General features: G+C 36.7%; 3 protein-coding genes across 10 annotated transcripts; 2 read left to right on the top strand and 1 right to left on the bottom strand.

Moving 5' to 3' along the window:
- The first annotated feature begins 589 nt into the window (after positions 1–589).
- On the top strand, positions 590–5484 carry LOC137713217 (chaperone protein dnaJ 10). 2 transcript variants are annotated; one of them, XR_015955723.1, is made up of 11 exons: positions 593–854; positions 1277–1336; positions 1658–1740; positions 1894–2053; positions 2373–2502; positions 3095–3253; positions 3565–3743; positions 3834–3914; positions 4005–4163; positions 4402–4534; positions 4902–5484. XR_015955723.1 is itself a non-coding variant. In XM_068452495.2 (10 exons), the coding sequence occupies exons 1-10, from the start codon at positions 768–770 to the stop codon at positions 5019–5021; spliced, it is 1218 nt and encodes a 405-aa protein (XP_068308596.1). In that variant the 5' UTR covers positions 590–767; the 3' UTR covers positions 5022–5484. The 2 variants fall into 2 exon arrangements, 1 of the variants encoding a protein (XP_068308596.1); XM_068452495.2 differs by lacking the exon at positions 4402–4534 and having other exon boundaries at positions 590–854.
- A 1303-nt stretch (positions 5485–6787) lies between these two features.
- Positions 6788–14593, top strand: LOC137712627 (uncharacterized). 4 transcript variants are annotated; one of them, XM_068451737.2, is made up of 15 exons: positions 6788–6968; positions 7103–7207; positions 7749–7817; positions 8013–8102; positions 8212–8295; positions 8611–8775; positions 9447–9634; positions 10773–10845; positions 11490–11543; positions 11874–12131; positions 12511–12717; positions 12866–12969; positions 13630–13774; positions 13963–14097; positions 14219–14593. In XM_068451737.2, the coding sequence occupies exons 1-15, from the start codon at positions 6879–6881 to the stop codon at positions 14393–14395; spliced, it is 1944 nt and encodes a 647-aa protein (XP_068307838.2). In that variant the 5' UTR covers positions 6788–6878; the 3' UTR covers positions 14396–14593. The 4 variants fall into 4 exon arrangements, 1 of the variants encoding a protein (XP_068307838.2); XR_015955666.1 differs by having other exon boundaries at positions 6790–6968; positions 13949–14097; XR_015955667.1 differs by having other exon boundaries at positions 6790–6968; positions 12866–13062.
- An 820-nt stretch (positions 14594–15413) lies between these two features.
- Positions 15414–21611, bottom strand: LOC137712626 (uncharacterized). Of its 4 annotated transcripts, XM_068451736.2 has the most exons (9): positions 21421–21611; positions 21071–21276; positions 20639–20746; positions 18006–20545; positions 17669–17741; positions 17372–17531; positions 16448–16517; positions 16055–16190; positions 15414–15691 (listed from the first exon to the last, which is right to left on the bottom strand). In XM_068451736.2, exons 1-6 carry the CDS (start codon positions 21515–21517, stop codon positions 17376–17378), a joined length of 3180 nt encoding a protein of 1059 aa, XP_068307837.2. In that variant the 5' UTR covers positions 21518–21611; the 3' UTR covers positions 15414–15691; positions 16055–16190; positions 16448–16517; positions 17372–17375. The 4 variants fall into 4 exon arrangements, with proteins under 4 accessions (XP_068307837.2, XP_088540180.1, XP_088540182.1 ...); XM_088684054.1 differs by having other exon boundaries at positions 15414–16190; positions 17309–17531; XM_088684056.1 differs by lacking the exon at positions 16055–16190 and having other exon boundaries at positions 17309–17531.
- Between the last annotated feature and the right edge of the window lie 1313 nt (positions 21612–22924).

Here is a 22924-nt window from a genome sequence, read left to right as displayed (position 1 = left end):
GGGACCTCAATTGTAGCAATAATCATTCCAACATAACTCATTTTGACGAAGTTGACGAAAAAGACTATAGTTACACATTTAGATAAATTGAGGAACTAATAGTAATGAATTTTTAGTTGATGGACTATTACTACAATTTACTCTTACGTTTACAACATGTGGAAACTATTTAGCATCTATTTTCTTCATTGCTCTTTTGCTCAACGTATGAAGTATTATCACTCTTTTTCCGGTCAATCAAAATTCTTCCTACTAATTTGGTCTGAGATCTTTTGAGAGGAATTTTTTTTTTTTTTTAATAAACGATTTTATCTACATTAATGAGGTGGAAGAGTGAGTTAAGCTTCATAATTTTTACAAGCGAAAACGGTTAGATCGTAGTAACAAGTGACAACTGTGACTTATAACTTAAGTAGTAAGTTAATTACGTGGGAGGCTAAGAGTCAACGCCAAGTTGCCCAAGGTCTTTGTACGAATCAATTTAATTTTTAAAATTTTGGTCCTAACAAAGATTAATTAACTTAATTAATGACTTAGGAATAGGAGGTGGTAGTACTAAATAAATTAAATATTACGCGGCAATTGCGCGTCTACGCGTGGGGACGTGGGAAGGGGAATCTTTTTATTTATTTCGATTATTATTTTCTCTTATCCTACTTTTCTTCTTCCTCGTCCTCTATTTTTCTTCTCTATTTTTATTTTTATTTTTATTATTTTTGGCTCCTCCCTCCAAACTGCGAAGCGAAGATTTTGACCGATCGGAAGAAATGGTCAAGGAAACGGAGTACTACGACGTCCTCGGCGTGAGCCCGTCCGCCACCGAGGCGGAGATCAAGAAAGCTTATTACATGAAGGTCAGTTAATTTTTAGCAGAAACTGAGAGAATTATTATTATTAATATTAGCTTTAATTTTGATTAGCGGTAATTAGTCGGAAGTTTTGATTCGTAATTAGTTGCTTCTTCCACAATCGATTAGGCAATAAGCATACTAGATCCAACCCATGTTGCTAACAACACTTAGCGATGTTAATTGTATCAGTTGCATATATTAGGGCCTGTTTGGAAGTGCTTTTAGATCATCAAAAGCGTTTGTGACAATGTTTGGAAGAAGCACCTGCTATGGGATTCTTCCAGGAAGCAAGCACTTGCATTTTTGTTAAAATTGTTGACGTGGTTTTAATAGAAACGCTTTCAGTCTGGGCAGAAGTGCTTTTCTAACAAGCATTTCCAACAAATGTAAAAAAAATTGAGTATTTTGATTCTTTTGGATTGCAGGCAAGGCAGGTTCATCCAGATAAAAACCCAAATGATCCACTTGCAGCACAAAATTTTCAGGTAAGACTTGCTTTTGTTTTTCATTTAAATTAATGCCCATCAAATTATAAATTATGGTCACTACAATGCATTTGCGACATTAGAGAGTTGCTATTTACTTCCACGAACTTGTATTTTAGAAACTACAAGTTCTCGATACTGGATTCACAACCCCTTTTCTCCCTTTATACCATCATTTCCGCAACATGTGTAATGATGGTCTAATGTGGGAAGGTTGTTTTGTGAAGAGGGTTGGACTTGAAATTGAATTATTAGTAACTTCTTTCGTTGATCTAGTGTAGGCTTACCAAGTATATATACATTTTTTCGCATTTGATTCAGGTTTTGGGAGAAGCTTACCAAGTGTTAAGCGACCCAAGCCAACGCCAAGCGTATGATGCTAATGGAAAATCAGGGATTTCAACGTTAGTTTTGTTCTCTTATTTCATTAATATATGAATTTTAAGATCTAAAAGGTGGCTGACACAGTGACACCTTATGGGTTTACTGTGCGTATCGCAATGTGTGTGTTTAGTTGCGTGCTTCTAACATTTTTCAAAATGGTCCTTTTATTTCAGTGACGCAATTATTGATCCTGCAGCGATCTTCGCCATGCTTTTTGGTAGTGAGCTTTTCGAGGAATATATTGGACAGCTAGCCATGGCATCAATGGCTTCCCTAGATATTTTCACAGAAGGCGAACAGTTTGATCCCAAAAAGTTGCAAGAGAAAATGCGGGTACAGTTTGTTTAATTTTTCTCACTGACCCAGTTTACCTGCAATTTTCTTTGATGGATGGGAACAACTTGATTTGAAATTAAATTGGGAGCCATACATTTAATATATTGGTAATGTGAAGTAATTGTTTCTTTTGTTATCACGAATTTGGGTTTCTCCACCGGATTCACCAATTGGATACCTGCATCTTCTACTTCGTCCTTTTAATCAGTTTGATATTTGGATAAACAAACCTCTTATCTTTTTTTGGAAAGAACAAGTCTTTATCATTAAAGAATGCTTAATGTGTGGAAAAATTGCCAATATCCCTTTACTGCAGGTTGTTCAAAAGGAAAGAGAAGAAAAGCTTGCAGAAACACTAAAAAATCGACTCAACCAATATGTGCAAGGCAACAAAGAGGAATTTGTTAGTCATGCTGAAGCTGAAGTTGCAAGGCTTTCCAATGCAGGTAATTCGTTGCATGTGGTGCTTTTGGTTGACAAGAATATAATATTTTCAACTGCTTTTAAGTTGGCTCGTGTAAAATTAGATGAGGTTTTGGGACCATACAATTTGAGATCCTGAAAACACTATCCATAAGCATTGCCATTTTAGCTCCTACATTGTTTCTTCTTTCCAAGGATTTGAATATCGGTTTCGGTAGCTGAATTGCGGAGAAATATCAAAATATATCGATATTGGCAGAAATATGGGTGAAAAATGAAAATAATAAAAACTAGAAATAAAAACATACAAATTATCTTTGAAATTTCTTTAAAATCCAAAGCTAACAAATAACGCTTCATTTAACATATAGATTTGTAACACGGTTAACTTATAATTACTTTGCATAGCAAGTGGGTTCAGCCCTTCCCCCCTCCCTTGATTTTCGTGATATATTGGCTAAAATATTAGTTATATCGGCAATTTTAGTTCCTTGGTTCTTTCTATAAATACATTGACATTTAGTTCAGATGTTGATTAATGCCCTATGGATCTGTTTCTATGAGTATTATCTAATTTTCACTATCATTTTCAATGATATTGTCTATTTTCAACAGCCTATGGTGTTGATATGTTGAATACGATTGGCTACATCTATGCCAGACAATCAGCAAAGGAGCTAGGCAAGAAAGCAATATATTTGGGCGTGCCATTTGTTGCAGAGTGGTTTAGAAATAAAGGGCATTTCATTAAATCCCAAGTAACAGCAGCAACAGGTTAGCAGATCATTCTGGATTCGGTCATTGACAGTCGTGTCCTAAATCTTTGTTATCATGGTGACTGTAACTTTTGGCTCCAATAATTAATTGACCTATGGGCCTAACCAGGGTGTGGGGACTGATCTTACCCAAACTAATAGAGTCCAATCCACTTCATCCGTATGTATTCAAATATTTGACAGGAAAAGAATATTCATGTGTTTTCTGTCTGTTTTTTGACATGTGTAAGGGATACGTTCTCACAAATGCACACAAGTTTGCTGGCTACGCTAATATATGCTTTGGTTAATGGACTTATATTTTTTCAGGTGCAATTGCTTTGATCCAGCTGCAGGAAGACATGAAAAAGCAGCTAAGTGCAGAAGGAAATTATACAGAGGAAGAGCTCGAAGAATACATGCAATCTCACAAGAAGTTGATGATTGATTCCCTGTGGAAGCTTAATGTGGCTGATATTGAGGCCACTCTTTCTCGTGTTTGTCAGATGGTTGGTTGCTGCCCCTCTGTTTTATTAGGTAGTTATCTAAAACATGAACAAAATTCCGGTCTCAATTGTAATATTTCATTTGATCTTTAGGTTCTTCAAGACAGCAATGCCAAGAAAGAGGAACTCCGTGCGCGGGCAAAGGGGTTGAAAACTCTTGGCAGAATCTTCCAGGTATTGTTTTTCTTAACCTAATTTTATGATTTTATGTTGCTGTAATCTCCATTGTCTAATACATATGGAAGCTATGACATTTTATTGTAGAGAACTAAGTCAACCGGTGGGAATGATGGTGAACCTGCACAAAATAGTAGAGTCCATAAACTGAATGGAAGTGAATCAAGCAATGATACCTCGTCTCCTATAACAACACCAAGGTCCTCATTTCTTGACGAGCCATCTTACACTGCATTTGAGCCACAGGTATCTTCACGTTTGATAAACTCATTTTATGTGTATATCCTTGTTCGGATTTCATCAAATAGCATTTCAAGACGGCCCAGAATGCGTAGTTTTTGACATTTGGTATTTTCTAGTTTTGGGACATGACCGTTTGTTATGTACTTCTTAAACATAGGCATTCCACATTTGCATCATTTTTATTGCGTTTTTCTAATTATAAATGGTTCCTAACAAGGTATTACTTGCTGGAAACAAACAGCATCAACTCATTTGACACCATTGTGAGAGGTACAAAATGACAAAAATAGAAAAAGAACAATTTGATTAAACTCAAGATTGCAAGTACAACCAGTGCTTATGCTCCTGAAAAGTAAAAACCAATGTAAATTTTGGTAAGTTCTGCTCGTTGATGACAACGGAAAGTGAATTGACCTTAAATAGTAGTTAGGGTAATGGCTTTATTAAATTTCCAATGGAAATATTTTATTTTATTTTATTTTTTAACAACCAACGTAATTCTGTTACTCCAATCACACATTTCAAATGATCCGAATAGAAAGGAAAGTTACTGTAAACATGTGAAACACACGAGTAAGAACCATAATAGAGACCAATACAGCTGAAACTAGATGTTTTACGTTTTTCCTGTTTTGGGGGAATGATGAGAGAGTTGATGAGTGGGGAGAAAGTAGAAAGTAGAAACCCTTGTACGTTTGTTGTATCATTAATGCTTTATCTTGTTTCTCTTTTTTATACTAGGTGTCACAGAGCCCCTATGTGGAAGCCCCCCAAATTGCCGGTGCACAGTTGAACTATCACTTCCCAAGGCCAACTGCACCACCTGGTGCCCAGAGACATTCTTCCATTGGCAGGGATTGAGGGTGGAGATCGGGTATTCCCCTTGCTTTCCGTCTTGTAGTATAAAACTTGTGACATATCTTTTGTATCAATATTGTGGCTGGTTTTGCGGGAAGAATCTGAGGTTATCGTTAGCTGGATGTGTATGCTTGAAACGAGTTACAATTGTGCTTGAATTGGCAACTCACCTCCAGCTGCGTAGGCCTCGCTTATTCTTATGGGGAAGACAGATTTATATACGTAGGGAGGAAGATAGATTGTTGTAGAAAATGGGATGCCGTTGTCACCAGTTAGCCGTTATAGTTGTTATTTATTCGTGTAATTTTCTGGAGTGACGGATTTAGTTTGAAAGGTTTAAATTTTAGGCGCATATGTTTTTGTCGATGTGGAGATTCATGTTGATTTGCCCAGATAACAAACAAATATCAAGACTCTAGTGTACATTTGTCCGTGGAAACAGATTATGTGATGGAATTTTTCTCTATCCTTGTGTTGGTCATATTTCTTGTGTTGCAAATTACAGTCCATTTAAACTACTCCCATATAAAGCAAGGGTCATCCATTAACCAGAAAGGATAGACAAAATGTAGTGGTTTTTTCAAATAAAAAAACAAAAAGAAAAATATGGTTTGGATTAATTCTGGTTGACACAAAAAATATAATCGAACCAACTAGTACTTAAAACGGTTTGCTGTAGTTTGATTTTGACCAATGCCACCATTATTGATCGGTATGGCGGTTTGGTGCGATTTGATTTAGGCGGTTGAAGCCTTCAACACACCAATAACAAACCGTCCAACATCTCGAGTTTTAATTTTCTAAGCATTCACATATTTTAATTCCATCAAAAGAGAATTTTTTTGGAACATAAAGTTCTATGTAGTTAGGTAGGACTAAGTTTCAATTATATAAAATCTCATGCTTGCAAATGATTTATTAGTTACAATTTCACATAAGAATAAAATCTCAGGGATCGTAGACAGTGTTTGCTTTGAATGAAGGCTTTGAGTTTGTAGCTGAGGGACTTGAGAGTTGGTTTTTGCAGAAGAGCAATTAGCTTTGCGCTGAAAAACAATTGGGTTGATTGAAGAATCATTCAAGATTTTTGTGTAATCATAGAGATTGAATTTGACAAGAGTCCCAAGCTTGAAGGCCTCTGGTTCTATTTAAAGGCATTGAAGAAGGAGCAAACTGGATCGTATCGCTGAGCCAAAGCAAGGGTGGACTGGTTATTTGGCCTTAACCTTCAATTGTATATTGAGGCGGTTCACATGATTGCAGTAGTTATTTCAATATGTTGAATGATGTGTACGTACGCATTTAAGTAGACGAGATATTCTTGAGTTCTGATCGTCTATGTAGTTGAGAGACTCATGCTCAAGCCCTTGGACAGATTGAAGAGAGATGAAATGATCGTCCAGGCCTTGGTTTTGGACTTCGAAGTTGGTTCGCCAAAGTCGTACGACTTTGGCGTAAATAAAAATGAATAGGCCTCTGTAGCAGGTCTTATTAGACGATATTGATATGCATAGGTAAATATAAAAAACGACACTGATCAATTAGAAGAAAAACAGAGAGGAAGTTGGTGAGTTATCCAAAAGAAATTTGGTTAAGAGAATGTTGAAAATGGGAAAATAAAAAATAGGAAAACTAATAAAAATAGTTTTAAAACTTTAAGTTTTAACGATAATAGGAAAATAAAACGTAAAACAAATAGTATCAAATTAATTTTTTAATGTAAAAAAAAAAGATTTTTCGTTAAAATCAACGAACTTTTCGTTAAAGTACCTATCTCACTGACTTAAGCCCCCTTCTCTCATCTATTAAATCACCAGAAGCAGAGCAGCAGCAGCAGCAGCAACAGCCATAGGTGTGACAATGGAGGGAGGGAAGACGAAGCAGAAATTGCCGGCTCTCACTCTCCAACAGTTCATCTCCACCACCGCCCCTCTTATCGACCTCGAAAAGGTTCTCTCTCTCTCTCTCTCTAACCAATCAATCATTAAGTTTTGTTCCTGCTTTTGTTTCTATGCACTCCAATTGACAGTTCATATGCCGCAAAGAAATGGACTTCTATGGAACTAACCTAATTTGGAAATCAGGAAGCTGAGATATCTGCCTCCATCATAACTGGGTCTTCCAGAAACTTGGACACTGCTCAGAAGAAGGGCTCCACCATTCTCAATTTGAAATGTGTTGATGCTCAGGTACCAAGTGTTGCATTTGCTTTCCACTTTTCTATGGATTCCTGTTTAATGCTTTCGAGCTTTATTCGATTGCTTGGAAAATCAGAGGCGACCCGAAAAGAGAGAGAGAAAGAAATGCTTAGGTTCAGTTTCTTTTGACAGAATAATTTTTTAGGAAAATGCTTTGTAGAATATGTTTTGCTTGATTTTCTTCCGCTTTTGGCTTCAATGCAACATAAGGGTTGTATAAGGTTTTGCTTTAACTGCCAGAGAATTTGAAGCTGTCTTGTCTAAACAAATAGAGCTTTAGTTTTCTTTGAAGAGAAATGTTTACTTAAAGATTCTTCTCTAGTGATCATGTTAGTTGCAGCATTTTTCAAAACATAATTAGAAAAACGTACACGGATGATATTTTCAGTAACGATAGGAATTCTTTTGGTGAAACTTTTTTTCTACGAAGGAATGCAGTCTGTCGAAGCCAACAGTTTTTGTATTTGGCATGTGTAGCATTGAACAATAAAAATGTTCTAATAACTATTTATATCTTTGGTTTTGAGAATAGACAGGACTCATGGGGAAGAGTCTTCTTGAGTTTCAATCCACCAAAGCAGATGTTCTTCCTCCCCACAAGGTGAGAAACCCATACTCCCGCTTCTACGCCCTCAGTGAGTTTTATTGCCATGTTTGCTCTTCTTACTGAGTTGTAAAATTGCTTCAAGGCTAGATGTGGTTATTTTAACGAACATATTGAAGGATATCCCAAGCTACAAATTATACCATACTATCCAAAGTTTGTCCAATTATTTTCTCTTCTTTTAATTTGCAGTTTAGCACCCATGATGTGGTTGTTCTAAAACAAAATAAGACTGATCTGGGGGCCCCTGCTCTTGGACAAGGTGTAGTTTATCGGTTAAAGGTAATTCTATGCAGGGATGCTTGCATTTTTGGTCATTATATTTTTAGTTGTTGAGGATCATGCTCTTGAGCTTACTTGTGATGGTGGTTTGCTGGCGCTTTTTAAACAGGACTCATCAATCATTGTTGCTTTTGATGATGTTCCTGAAGATGGTTTAAATAGTCCTCTACGGTTGGAGAAACTGGGAAATGAGGTATGAAATTCAAATTCTTAAGTCTTTGATTTATTTCCTCAAATTTCCTCAATTATCACATTGCTTTAGAGGCTACAGTTTAGTTAGTATGGTGATATGATTCTTAAAGCTTTCCTACCTGAAATCATATTGATCATCGACATGGAATGTTATTTAAAATTTGGTTTCTACCAAAATATTGCTGTCAATGAGGAAACAATCAAAGTTTTTAGTAATCGATCGTCTGTGTAGGCATTACTGATCTTCTATATCTCATTCCCTGCCAGATTAATAGTCATTGGAAAAAATGCTGAAAATATTAACTGCTTGTTTCAGGTGACATATCAGAGGATGAAGGATGCCTTGATACAATTGAGCAAAGGTGTGCAGAAGGGCCCCGCATCTGATTTAATTCCTGTCTTATTTGGAGAGAGGACACCAACAGTGTCCAAGAAGGATGTCACATTCACCCCATTTAACAAAAACCTTGATCATTCTCAGGTCCTTAAGCCTAATATTTTGAACATTTTCTGTGTTTTTTCCCCTTTCTTCTGAATCATAACGGTCCACTCAAAATGTGTCATTTTGAGTTAATATCACACATTCTATTAATGGTGTTCTTCTGAATCAGCGGCTTCAGTGAATGACACACACAAACATGCATTCAACAAACACAAACATAGACTATGTAAATGCATGCATATTTTTATCACTGTATACGTGTGTGCACACTGCACATAATGTCATCACGTACAGGATCACATAATTGCTCCGTAGAGGTCCTGAGGATATCATAGCCTCTTCTATTTTATATCAATTTCTTGTGTATTATTAACAATTAGGGTTTGAATTACATAAAATTCTTATGAATAAAACTGCTATTATTTGTTCAAATAATTCCACCTTTAGATCTCCTTAGTGAGATTAAGCAAATATTAGCTGATAAGTTATTTCTTCCTTGAGTATTGAATATTAGTTGACCGATATAGGACCATGCCTATTGTTGTTGTTTTGTGTATCTGTGCCTCTTTATTTTGATGAGCATCTTAATCCAAGTTTGCTTTTCATGCATACAGTATTTCAAGGTTTATCCATGTTTCATTTCTCAGTATCTAAAGCACCTTCTGCATTTCTTTTTGTATTTTAATTTTTCTCTTTTCTTTGCTCCATAGAGAGATGCCATTTCAAAGGCCCTGTCATCAAAGAATGTATTTTTGCTGCATGGACCTCCTGGCACGGGAAAGACTACAACTGTGGTGGAAATTATCTTGCAAGAAGTTAAACGTGGATCAAAGATTCTTGCTTGTGCTGCTTCAAATATTGCTGTTGACAACATTGTTGAGCGACTTGCACGCCACAAGTATTTCACTGCCTTTATATTTGAGGATTTCAGCTTTTAATTGAAAATTTAGTTTTAACTATAGCAAAGAAATATCAAGGTCCTGAATTTAAGCTTTATGTAATCCCTTCGCTGGTCTCCCTCTCCTTTCTTCTTATATATGTTTATTTTTCTTTCACTAGTTCTGCTGTCACCTATTGCTAAGGTTGCAGACCATACACCAAAACTTCAAATCTTATGAGTACATAAAGAACCGATTTTGATGTTGATATATGCATTTCATGTCACCCGTTCGTAGTATGTCCTACTGTGATTCCAAATTTTAACCCCATCTTTTATGCAAATTTTAACCAAAAATACGAAAAATTTGAATATAAGCTTCCTGTAATACTTCCACTAGTTTCCCTCTCCTTTCTTCTTATATTTGTTTATTTTTCTTTCACTAGTTCTGCTGTCATTCTATTTCTAAGGTTGCAGACCATTTCATATCACCTGTTCGTAGAATGTCCTACTGTGATTCCAAAGTTTCAAGTTTTGACCCCATATTTTATCCCAATTTTAACTGAATATACAAAAAATTCGAGGACTTTAGAGATCTACACATGGACCTCTGTGGAGATGCTTCCTTGTTGGGTTCAGTGGTTGGGTTTGATGGAGTTGAGTGAACTGGGTGCGGTTGTTTGGGAATGTTTTGCGTCACCTAGTTTTTATACTCTTTTTTTAAAAGAGATGGGTCAAGATGTAAAAATGGGTGTACTTGTATAAGAGTTGGGTTCCAATGGAGGCACCTTTATTTGAATACCATATGTCAATTACGAAAATCTTTCTTCAGTAGACATTTTCAGTTAACTATTCAGGACTAGCTTGTTGACCAATGACTTAGTTGATTTATGACCCAAATATTTAGCTCGTATTGTTACCATATTAGTAATTAACTAAACACAATAATTTTATATTTTCAACTGATAATAATAATCATCGTGTCTGTTGCACCCCATTGTGCTGAGATCATCAGTTTAACTTATGAAATCTGTTTTTAATTTAAGTTGGTCGTTGTGATATCTACTGATTTTTGTTTCATCAAGTAGATAGTAGTTAGTGGGTTTGAGGCATCCTGCATGCTTACCACTTCATTACTTATTGCTGTTTCTTTATTCAGAGTAAAGTTAGTGAGAGTGGGGCATCCTGCACGTTTACTACCTCAAGTGCTGGACAGTGCACTGGATGCACAGGTATGTGAATTCTTCAAATTCGTAAAACGAAAAGAAAATTAGTTCTTTCTCTATTATAAAGGAAGATTTGACTTCGTTTGAGCAAGCCATGGATACTTGTCTTTCTTTGCATCTTCTCTAATATGTATAAATGTGTACACACACACACACACACACACACATATATATATATATGTAAAATATAACTCTACCGCCATCCTCAGTTGCAAGTGCTTTCTTTTCTGCTTCTATTATTACAGATAGTGTTAGCATGGATGTGTATTTCTAAGTAGATGCATTAATTTTTTTATATTATGGTGCATATAGGGCAAAACTTTTAAATAGGATGCCTTTTTTATAAGAAAAGAAAAGATCACATGTGGGGATTAGGATTACCCAACAATGTGGTTTAATGATCCATGACATCAAATTATTAATCACTCCTTAAAAGATCAACCTTGGAAAATAAACCAAATCAGAAACCATTAGTTCGTCTAAATTAAATAAAATAAAAAGATAAATTCAGTGTTACGACAAACTTTAGAAAATGTCATGATAATATATAAAAAAAGAACACACTCTATAGACACTCCCTTTATCATACTAGCCTATATTTGTTTGAAATGTTGTCCTTACCATAGACGATGTATTGTTCTTTCTGCCAGGTCTTGCGAGGGGATAACAGTTCTCTGGCAAATGACATTCGGAAGGAAATGAAGGTAGTTATGCAGAGTAAAATTGAACCTTGAACTTGATATCTATGCATATATGCAATTTCAAATAAAAGTTGCATTTCATTTTTTGTTGATGGAGATGTTTTACTGAACTAACTTGTTAGTATTCATGTATTCAGTAGTACTTTTTCGTTTGGTTCCATCGGAAGGGATCAAAACTTTAATCTTTCCTAATTATATCCATTCCCGGCCCCTCCTTCAACACTCGGAGTTATTTAGTAGGACTTAATTGTAGAGGTTAATATGGTGAAGACTGAAGTCTCACTGACCATTGCATGGCTTAATCAAAGGAACTTGCACATTGCATTTTTCCAGGCATTAAATGGGAAGCTCTTAAGGACCAAAGATAAGAACACTAGGAGGGAAATCCAGAAGGAGCTTAGGACTCTTTCTAGGGAAGAGCGTAAAAGGCAGCAGCTAGCTGTAACAGATGTAATAAAAAATGCAGATGTGATTTTGACAACTTTGACTGGGGCATCTTCTCGCAAGCTCGACAATACTTCATTTGATTTGGTGATTATTGATGAAGCTGCTCAGGCACTTGAGATAGCATGCTGGATGGCTTTACTAAAGGTAATGCTCTAATACAAAGGTATATACTTGAACATGTGCACAGCAATTTGCGTATGTATTTCCATAAATGCACATATGCATTCACATAGTAATGCATGCTGGTTGGTGATCTTCAAAGAAATGTTATGGGTGTTCTTTCAGAAATTTGGTTACTTGAGGAAACTAAAATTCAAAGGAAAAAAAAGTAAAATATTGAAGTTACAGCTGCGCTCCATGGAAAAGTACACTGTTTATTGTATGACTGCAAGAAAAGAAAAGGTCTTTAGTAATTTTAAATTAATCAAAAGCCAAAGCCAAAAAGTTACATTGTAAGCAATTCATTATACATGTACAGCTTGTTCCAAAATTCACTTTAAAGTATCTGAGTTCATTGTTTTAGGGTTCAAGATGTATACTTGCAGGCGACCATCTTCAGCTTCCTCCTACCATTCAGAGTTCTGAAGCTGAGAAGAAAGGTCTAGGAAGGACCCTCTTTGAACGCCTTGCAGACATATATGGAAATGAAGTCATGTCTATGCTCACTGTCCAGTACCGCATGCACGAGCAGATCATGGATTGGTCATCAAAGGAGCTTTACAACAGTAAGGTGCTCAGACCATGCCAGGATGCTGGCTTACCGAGTAGAACTATATCATCAATTGACTGTTAGAATTTTTATTATGTTAAACGAAAATTAAATTAAAGTCATTACATTTGATTGTGTTAAATTATTTTGTGGTTTAATCTCATTACAGATTAAGGCCCATTCAAGTGTTGCTGGGCATATGCTTTTGGACCTGGAGGATGTAAAGACGACCTCTTCTACAGAACCGACCCTTCTTCTAATAGACACAGCTGGGTATGCTGTGTATACTAGCCATATACCCAACATTCAGCGTGTTTGTTTTGAGAATACTTTGTCTTTCTTGGAGGAGGTTTAGAATCATATGAAGTAAATCACCAATATCCTCTTGAAATTTGGTTTGGAATGCCATTGTGCACTTGAGTGAAATGTTAAACAGTAGGAGTACCAGCAGGTTGGTATTAGAAAACCGTCAAGTAAAACCTAGGGGTACCGGTTCTTGTTTTTGGTGTTTTGTTCCTAATACTGAAATGACACTGCGCACATACAACATGAGTGATATGCTTTATGTTGAGATGGTTATTTTGCCATTTATTTGGTTATTTCATGCCAAATTCATGTGAAAATGCTTGATATGGATGCTTTATGGAACAATCACTTATTCGAAATTAATGCCAATTCTACATAGTGTTGTGAGGTGTGACATTTTATCATGTCATTTGGAAAACCATCATTCATAGTAACACAGTAACACCACATGAAGTGCCATTAATTTTCTTAGGTTAGTGTAGGATTGCTACTAGTAGAGACATTTTGAAGGTTGTGAGAAATGAGTAGATATTATACCACATTGTCTTAACAGCCTTCCTAGTTCTTTTAATAAAAGAAACTCCTTTTTGTATAATTGTTGTGCCTGTTCATGCTGATCGGTGTCAGGTGTGACATGGAAGAAAAGAAGGATGAAGAAGAAAGCACTTTGAATGAGGGGGAAGCCGATGTTGCTATTGCCCATGCCAAGAGACTTGTTCAAAGCGGTGTTCAGGCTTCTGATATTGGAATTATCACTCCTTATGCTGCACAGGTACTTAAGTTTCTTTCTTTTTCCTGTGTTCTTGTAAGCAATAGCTTCTTTTGTGAGCTTTATTTCTCTAAATAAGGTGAGGGATTACAATAGCTTCTAGATAAAAATCAAGCATTCCATGAAAATGCTAATAGCAATGGCATCGATTTTTGTTTGTTCTCTTACTTATATCAGACCTAGTATTGCAGGTTGTCGTACTCAGGATGTTGAGAAGCAATGACGACAAGCTAAAGGATTTGGAAATCTCAACAGTTGACGGCTTCCAGGGCCGGGAAAAGGAAGCCATCATTATTTCAATGGTTCGGTCAAATTCAAAAAAAGAGGTATTCGTGTATCCCTGGTACCATTCTTAATGCATTTTTTCAAATTTCGACGGTAGACATCTCAATTACCAAATATTCTATAATACAAGAAATTAAATTTTGAGCATTTTCAAAAATTCAGGTAGGGTTTCTGAAGGACCACAGGCGAATGAACGTGGCTGTAACACGTGCAAGAAGGCAATGCTGTCTTGTATGCGACACAGACACGGTGACTAGTGATGCATTCTTGAAGCGATTGATAGAGTATTTTGAGGAGCATGGTGAGTATCTAAGTGCCTCAGAGTATAGCAACGAATGACCAAAATTGCAAAATCGGCTTCTCTGCCCCCACAAGCATCTACGAACTGGCTGTGTTTGGTGATCGATACCATACCTCGGGGATGTAGTTCCCCTAAGATCGTGCACTGCTTTTGAAGCAGAGGACAACTTACAAGTTACACCTATTAAACACAATTTATAATTCTTAATGGTATTGATACCAATTGAAATTTTGTTTAATGCACTTTTCCTTATGCGATATGTTGGAGATTTGTTTGATGAACTCTGTAAGCATAACGATACTTGATTCATACCAAGGGAAATCGCACATCCGGTGCTGTCTCTGCAACTACTAGGGCAATGGACTAATCTTCTCAATTCATGATCAGAAATGTGACTGAAGAGTTATGGATGGAGAGGATTATCAGATCGACAGTCTAACGACATAACATGCTAATTATGTTAAGTGACTACTAATTGCCGCTCTCTAACGAACTCCCGCAAAAGCAGGTCCTACTCTTCCATCTGGTAAACAAGGTCCTTGGTTTGAAATCCTATGCATCTCAATCAACGCATCCCAATTGATATTCTTGTCAGCAAAGGGTCCGAATTCATCATGAACTTCTCCGATCGAAGATTCCGGAGCTATGAAAGTTTCTGTTTTCACAGTTGCCTCTGATTGTCTCTCCTTTTCCAGTACCCCCAGCTGCTGAAGAAACTCATTGAGATCGACCGTGGCTTCTCCTGGTGGTCTTCTGCTGGTTTTCAGATAAAACTCGACATCTTTCTCCTTCTCTGGAACATTTTGTATTTTGGGTTTGTCACTCATGATGTGAGCCTCAGGTTTTGAATCACAGGAAGATGAATGACATGAACGCTCGGCTGCGCGTTGTTATTATGTAAACACTGAAATTTAAACAACACTAATCCAACAGTTTAACATTTTACTAATCATTTCTTGTGGAGCTGATATTAGTAGGGAAAACTAGAAAGTAAACGGTTCAGATCATCGTGCAACATTGCATAATAAGGACAACCAAAAAGATAGAGCAAGAAAGTTCGATTAAATAGGTCAGTAGCATTTTTCCTCATTTTTCTTAAGAATTATGGCAACAAGACAGTCTCGTGGCTTGTTGCATGCAGTTCTATTTACAGATTAACATCCCCAAAAAAGCATATCAGCACAGCATAAATAACATCAAGGGCTGGCAATGACTAACTACTACTTCCTCAAATCCGCCTATATTCCCCTTTGGCATGACAAAAATAATCTCCGTCATCCGTCAAACTCGGAGTAAGCACAAAATACCAAAACACAAAGCTACCTGCCACAAAACTGCCAAGACAAGTAACAAGTTGAACTCACAACTAACAGTAGAAAATGTACCTTAAAGATCTGGAAACAGATATAAAATAAGCTATCAGATGGTCCTGTCAATGAAGTAGAAAATGTAACTTAAAGATCTGGAAACAGATATAAAATAAGCTATCAGATGGTCCTGTCAATGAACCGAGGTTTCTCATCTCTTCAAAAAATTTAATTCCATAGTTTAGTTCAAAAACATGGTCCCTCATGATTGAAATTAGAACAGATCAGTTAACGTATGATTCTGGTAACCACATTTGCCGTTAAGTTATGCAGTTGTATATCTTGATTCGTGACCAGAACAAATTTTGAGAAACCTTTTGCAATTTAAACCTGAGATGGACGTGGTTAGTACAGTTTCTCCAATCATTCCCCAATCTTGCTACGGACTGACCAAGTTCCCTGGCCAAAATGGTCCAAAGACTGGGTTCGGCTCCTTAAGAGCATGCTGATTTCTTCAAATTGGATCCTGAAAGAACACAATTTTCATTTCCCTTGATTTTCTTTAAAACATGATTTCGGTCAACAACTAAATATGATTTGTTCCATTAATCATACATGACAACATCACAAACAAGGGGGAAGGAAATGTTATGTTTGAATCAGTCACTTCAGTATATGTATCAGCTTGTCAGGAGGAATGGCTCCTTGCCGTGTTCATATAATGTTTTCATAAGTTCTATATATGTTATCTTTTATAGAAAGCATTAGAGCATTAAAACTAACCAGCTGTGTCAATCATGTCATCCACCACAACTGCGACTTTTTCCCTTCCTTCATCCATCAAATTCATCATCTGTAAAATAGAAGGCATTTCAGATTAAGTAGTTACAAATATGCTTCTATGTGGAACCGAAAAAGAGTAAAAAGTAAAATTGTGAAAGTCATCGCGACAATCAACTGAAATTTTTAAGGGAAATACAAGAGTTTGGTCTGAGAAATATATAGGGCCACATTCATCGTCATTATTTCAGAATCCAGACAGAGGAGTTGTGCCCAGAAATATAATGTAAACTCGCCAAGGTGGTGGGGGATTTGAAGGGCTGGGGAAAGATGGCTGACATGCTATTCAGCAATCATATTTTTAGGACAAAGGCTATATCAGGGATTCATAGCAATACAGGGGTTAGATCGAACGCAAGAGAACGTTGAAGTTATCCCAAAGGGTAACATCTGAGATAAAATATGATGACTGCAAATGAAGTGATGAAAGAGAGTAACCGTTTAAAAAGGAGGGTTAGTTTTTAAGGTTGATTTCAATACAACTATTGATCTGAAATTCCTAGATCATGTGTTGGAAAGGAAAGATTCTGGAGGGCAGCATGGATCAACGGATATTTGAAATCAGTTTTTTATTCAGTTATAAGTAATAGATTTTAAGATTGATTAAGGAATGAGGTCTCTGATATCAATATCAAGTAGAAATTTAGCATCACACCATTTGGAAATGAATTTGAGGGATATAAAGATGAAAACGAAAAACAAGAAATTCAAGTTTGAACTGTAAACTGCAAGAAGCAGTCATTGCCTCTTTCAAAAGTTTCCCAGTATAGTTCTGTATTAATGGTTTCTTATGGAAATTGGTACCATGACAAATGAAATTTCAGAGGTGGACCAAAATAAGAGAGCATATCCTTATATGTAACTGACCACTTCAATTCGACTTTGGACGCCGTCTGCATATGTTCCTCCATTTGTCCTTAAGGTCCCCTGGCGTACGACTATGCAAAAACACAGAACCACCAAACTCCAATATTTGCTTCCATGGAAGAGTTCTTTCATCAATTCTTGAAAAGGTTTGAACTCCCTTCTGCAGTCATATAAAAGAGTTATAATCAAATATTTTGAAGCAACATACATGCAATTAATTAACTACAGTCAGGTAATCAATTTAAAATGGAACCGAACATAATTTTCTAAAGGTAAATTAGATAGAAACCCAGGAACCTTAAGCATTTCTTCCTCCTCAACGCTCCACGGAACTTTTACCCGCCTTAACTGAGAGATGGGCGGGGATGTGCTACAAGACACAAAAAAAGGATTATTCTCACTTCACAACTACTGCAATCGAATTCTCAAATCACTGCTTTCTAATCAACAGGTAAGTATATGGGTATATTGGGGAAAATACAGGACTGCAATTAAAGATCGGGTTAACATAAATACTGACTTTATTCAGACATTATTGAGCATGTAGACAGTGTACTTTACATTTCAATAAGGCATGAAAGTAGACACTAAAAAGAAAATAGAAATGAAAACACTTTATAAGCCAATAACTTACTAGGGAATTTTCTTCCGGAGTCTTGTGTTGTAATTGGAAGTGCTAGACTTTTGAGCACCAGCTTGCTCGGAATCAACATTAAGTGCATGGCCTTGTTCCCTTGGCGCATAATTAATGTGCTGCTGCAGACCTCCTTTCTCAGATACTACAGCTTGTCTTTGGTCAACAAGGAGGCTTACTGTATTTTTAACGGACAAAGTATCACCTTTAGTTGGTACTTGGTTCTGACATCCATCAAGCCCTACCACAGCTATGCACTTCTGGATCACCTTTTCTTTCCATATTTTTTCACCAGTTGATACATCCAGGTTTATACCAACTAGAGTTACACTTTCATCTCTACACTCTGAATTGTTAGGAATACAAGATCCAGAAGGTGCTACTTGTTGCTCGGTGCCTATAATATTCTGTAGTTGAGGGTCATTGACTTCATTTGCACGTTCTTCACATTGCTTTCCGAGGTGTTCTACACTCTTTCCCAAATGCCCATTCTGATGATTTTTAGTTTTTGCATTCAGATCCTCATGAAATTTTCTCATGCAGATATTCTCTTTGTTGTGCTCGCTTCCGAGGCTTTCTTTTGGTTGATGTTCCAGAGTATGAATAAATGCATCTAGGTCTTTCTTCAACATTGAGGCTCTTTTCTTAGAATCAAGGTATTCAGTAAGAGCAAGAGAATACGAACAGAAGGGGCATTTAAAGTTATCCTTCTCATATAAAATGTCTGAGGAACGCAGCCAGTTTTCATGAACCACAACAGGGCAATTACTGGTATCACAGATCAACAGACTGCCTTCATTAGGCTTCTTACAGACATTTTTGGTTGTCTCGGAGAATTGACTGGATGTGGATTGAGAGCTCAACAAAGCATGCTTCTTCATGACAGCATCAATCTTCTCATCATGAAATTCAACACTATCAGTCATGGTCTCTGATTCATAATGACATAGCCAGTCCAAGAGCTCTCTCGCTTCATTAGCAATACTCTTCTGCTGGGACTCCTCGTCAGATGCAGGATGTGCCACTTTAACATGAGAATCACATTCACTGTTAGAATCATTCTGGGTTTCATCAAGTGAAGCTACACCTAAAGTTCTTGGTTCAGGACAATGTTCATCGCCTTTACCTTCATTAGCAATGCTTTTCTGTTGGGATTCATCTGTGGATGCAGGAAGTGATACTTCAACATGAAAATCATGCTCACTGTTACGATTGAATACCTCAGTAGAAATCTTATGCAGGGTTTCATCTGGAGCAGCAACAAAAGATGCTCTTTGTTCAGGATGAAGCCCACCATCATCTTCCGCTTCATCATTATATGTATATTTAGGGACTTCATCCTGAAATGTGTCTTGAGGCAATGAACCAGCATTACACGGATTTTCTGTCTGAATTTTATTGACTGCAGGGTCAGTGCTTTGTCCGCACCTCTTTGAGGTAGTATGATCATCATGACCATCCTCTATGACCTTGCCTTTGTCCATCGTTCCCATCTGATTTTCTGCCAAGTCACACCTTTCTCTCTCCGGAAGTGGAACATCTCTTTCAGATGAATCTTCCAACAGTTCTCTTACATGTAGAGGAATTTGGTTCTTCTCTATAGACCATAAAACATATGAGGGATCCCACTTCATCTTCCTGGTAATTACACAGCGATCATCACAACCAATTACACAATTATGGTTTTCATCTGCCAGATTCTCCATAACCAAGCCATTGCCACTTTCAGAGATGCTTTTGTTTTGGGGTCCCTCGGTAGAAACAGGAGGTGATGCTTTAATATGACTTTCATGCTCATTGTTACAAGTTGCTACTTTAGCAGAAACCTTTTGTTGAGTTCCATCTGGAGGAGCAACACTTGATGTTATTAGTTCAGGATGAATCCCACCATCATCTTTGGCTTGATCAATACATAAATTTTGATGGGCTTCATCCATAAATTTATCTTGAGGCATTGAAGTGGCATTAAGATGATTTTCTGACTGACTCTTAAGGATTGCATCACCGCTGCTTTGTCCACATCTCTTTGAGGAAGTATAAATATCAATACAATCCTCTAAAACCGCACCTTCCTCCATCATTCCCATCTGATTTTCAGCCAAGTCACAGCTTTCCCTCTCAGACAAATCTTCCAACTGTTTTTTTCCATGTAAAGGAATTTGGTTCTGTTCTGTAGACTCTGAAACGTAAGAGGCATCCCGCTTCATCTTCTTGGATTTTATATTCCAGTCATCAGAATCATTCGCGCTACTACGGTTGTCATCTTCCATGTTTTCAGCATCTGAAGAAATCCTATGCCTTTTGGAAGGAAATAGATTTGCATTACTCGGTTCTTCCAATAGTTTATTCTCATGCTCAATAATCAGAGGATCTGTGATTCCCTTGACTCCCATGTTTTGAGCATTAGAGCCACTCTCATTGAGCCTGGGATTACTATCTCTCAAAAGAACTCTATTTCCATCATTTCTAAGTGTTAAACCGCCTTTTTTTCTCAAGACTTCTGCATGTAGATGTGTGCCATCAAGAATCGAATCTTTCAGCTGTTCATAAAAAGAATTCCACAAATTCATTTCTAAACAATACAGAAAAATCGATTGAAGGGCAAAATATGCAAAGAAAAGCCAAAGGCTTACCTGTTTCAATGCACATTTGGGCAAAGAAGCTCTTTTATGCATAATAAAGGGTTGAATATCCCATTTCAACAGCCCCGGTCCACCCGTTCTCAAATCAGATTCTGGCGTCTGACAAAAGAAATATTTGTATGCTTAACATAGCCACTACCAAAAATCTTACGAGAGTTGAGTTCAACTATAGCCACTACCAAAAATCTTAGAAAGTTCATTTTTGCTCACCCGCCAAACTCTGGTGTAGCATTACCGCATTCTAGATCGTGCCACAATGTTAAAGGGGGATAAGGCTACACCAGGGTTAGGGGTGAACAAAAACGGACTCCATCCCGTAAAGGGTACAAATACTGAAAGAATATGGGTTGCCACAAAAGCTACCACTTTTAGATACTCATCCAAATTACCTACACATTAAAGCCAAAAAGTTGGGAACTTCACCTCATTTACAATGCGTTTGAGAACATTTTGACAAGTTTCCGACAAATTAAAGCCAATTTTCGAACGCTGGGCAGAAGAAGGAACATCACCACTCGTCACATTACAAGAATCGAACTTGAACAAACTCTCCAAAGATTTCAAAGCAACCCTTTCCTTTGCATTATTCCCCATATCATCAGGCAATGGTGGAGCCAACGCAATCAAATCTGAAAAGGCCACCAAAAAGTACCAAAACGCCATGAAAAAACCCTAATCTTCTTCAATCTACACACTTACACAGATTGATTGGAAAAAAAAAAAATTAAAGGAAAAAATCAAACATTGAAGTAAGAATGTAGGTTTGTGAATACCGTGTAAAAGCGATGCGTCTACTTGTTTGAAGCTTGCGAGGGCTTCAATGGCCCAAAGCCAAGCAATGGCTCTCTCATGGTCGTTCATGCCGTCCATGGGAAACCCTACGCTGCTGTAGAAGAAGGTTCAGAAACCAAAGACGGGAGCTTTTTGCTTCAGAAGGGACAGTTTTTTTGCTGGATCTTCAGATATTGAAAGAGTAATGATATTTATACCATGTAAATGCTCGGTTGAGTAAAAACCGGTCTGTGTCAAGAGATTCAGACCACTTTCTTTTTATAGAGGCAGATTGTCTTCTCTATTGTTTGGGTGCTATTTTTATTCTCTTTTATTTGTGCGGTTATGGTATTTCTATTGTTTTGTCTTATTATTTCTATAAAAAAAATCAATATAAAATATTGACGTGACTTAACCGTGACCGTACAAAAATAGGAGGGGATAGAAGGGTACCAAACAAGAGGGTAGACAATCTGCCTCTTTTTTTTTTTTTTTTTTATTAGAACAACAACGTTAATAAGCTAAATGTTAGATTAGTCATCGACAGAATTTGAACCCACATCATTATATAAGGGCATAACACATTTTCTTTTTTTTTTTCACTACTGTAGTAAATGGTCACTTGCATATTCAAACCACTTAGTTTCAAGAGAAATGCTAACAAGACCCTCTCAAAAGTAAGATTCTCTATGGACCCCGCCCCATCGTATTTTTAGTACAATTCTCGCACCAACATTATAAAATATTGTGTAAAAAAAAAGATGTGTCAGAGAGTTCATAGAGAGTCCCATTTTTTGAAAGAGTCTCCTTAGCATTTTTCTAGTTTCAATCATACTTCATATTAGCTCATCTCACTGACTTACTTCACAAAATAAAAAACTTAAACAACCTGAGTCCCTTCCTCTCTCTCTTTTAAATGTTCCGAATCTTTCAGTTGGCGAGCTCTGGACACACAAATCCATTCCAAAAGAACCTTCTAATTCTACACTAGAGTTGCCAACTTGTCATTCTAAACTCCATCTCATTTTCTCTTACCCATATGAACAAAAATTTTGTTTTTTATAAAGCAATATTGGACAAGAAGAATTTGAAATTTGAGAACTCGAAATTCTAAAGTCCATCAGTAGGATGATGTATTCTTGCCCAACTAAGCTAGAAGTTTTTATAAACAAATTTTATATTTTTTTAACAAATGATATTATCTATATTTAGGGATAGAGAGTGAGTTTATCTTCACAATGAGCTAGCAATAATGAGATTCAAATTTGCTTGTGTGAATCGAACATAAGACTTCTCACTTACAAATAAAGAGAAATACTACTTGATAGTAATACTAAGTGACTAAACAAATTTTATATTTTAGTGACATGTAAAATTCCAAATTTTCGCAATAAGCTCCTCATTGGCTATCCATGTTTTGAAAAATATAAAAGTTTGAGGAAAAAATCATTATTGTGAAAAAGTTCAAGGAAGGTAACGACAATGCCAAGTTCTATGTTGCAAATA

This window comes from Pyrus communis, chromosome 14 (genome assembly GCF_041283825.1).
Source record: "Pyrus communis isolate YQ-2024b chromosome 14, ASM4128382v1, whole genome shotgun sequence".
In the NCBI taxonomy this organism is placed as follows: domain Eukaryota; kingdom Viridiplantae; phylum Streptophyta; class Magnoliopsida; order Rosales; family Rosaceae; genus Pyrus; species Pyrus communis.
This window is presented reverse-complemented; position numbering and strand designations above follow the sequence as displayed.

Bases quoted from the DNA above. Each gene is read 5' to 3' on its own strand.
- LOC137713217 (XM_068452495.2), top strand. From the start codon at position 768: ATGGTCAAGGAAACGGAGTACTACGACGTCCTCGGCGTGAGCCCGTCC. The intron at 1,741-1,893 runs GTTAGTTTTGTT...CTTTTATTTCAG, and splicing joins GGAAAATCAGGGATTTCAAC to TGACGCAATTATTGATCCTG. The intron at 2,503-3,094 runs GTAATTCGTTGC...TATTTTCAACAG, and splicing joins TGCAAGGCTTTCCAATGCAG to CCTATGGTGTTGATATGTTG.
- LOC137712627 (XM_068451737.2), top strand. From the start codon at position 6,879: ATGGAGGGAGGGAAGACGAAGCAGAAATTGCCGGCTCTCACTCTCCAA. The intron at 8,103-8,211 runs GTAATTCTATGC...CTTTTTAAACAG, and splicing joins GTGTAGTTTATCGGTTAAAG to GACTCATCAATCATTGTTGC. The intron at 11,544-11,873 runs GTAGTTATGCAG...GCATTTTTCCAG, and splicing joins ACATTCGGAAGGAAATGAAG to GCATTAAATGGGAAGCTCTT.
- LOC137712626 (XM_088684054.1), bottom strand. From the start codon at position 21,517: ATGGACGGCATGAACGACCATGAGAGAGCCATTGCTTGGCTTTGGGCC. The intron at 20,747-21,070 runs GTGAAGTTCCCA...TTCTTTTGTCAG, and splicing joins TCAAACGCATTGTAAATGAG to ACGCCAGAATCTGATTTGAG. The intron at 20,546-20,638 runs GTAAGCCTTTGG...TTTTATGAACAG, and splicing joins CCAAATGTGCATTGAAACAG to CTGAAAGATTCGATTCTTGA.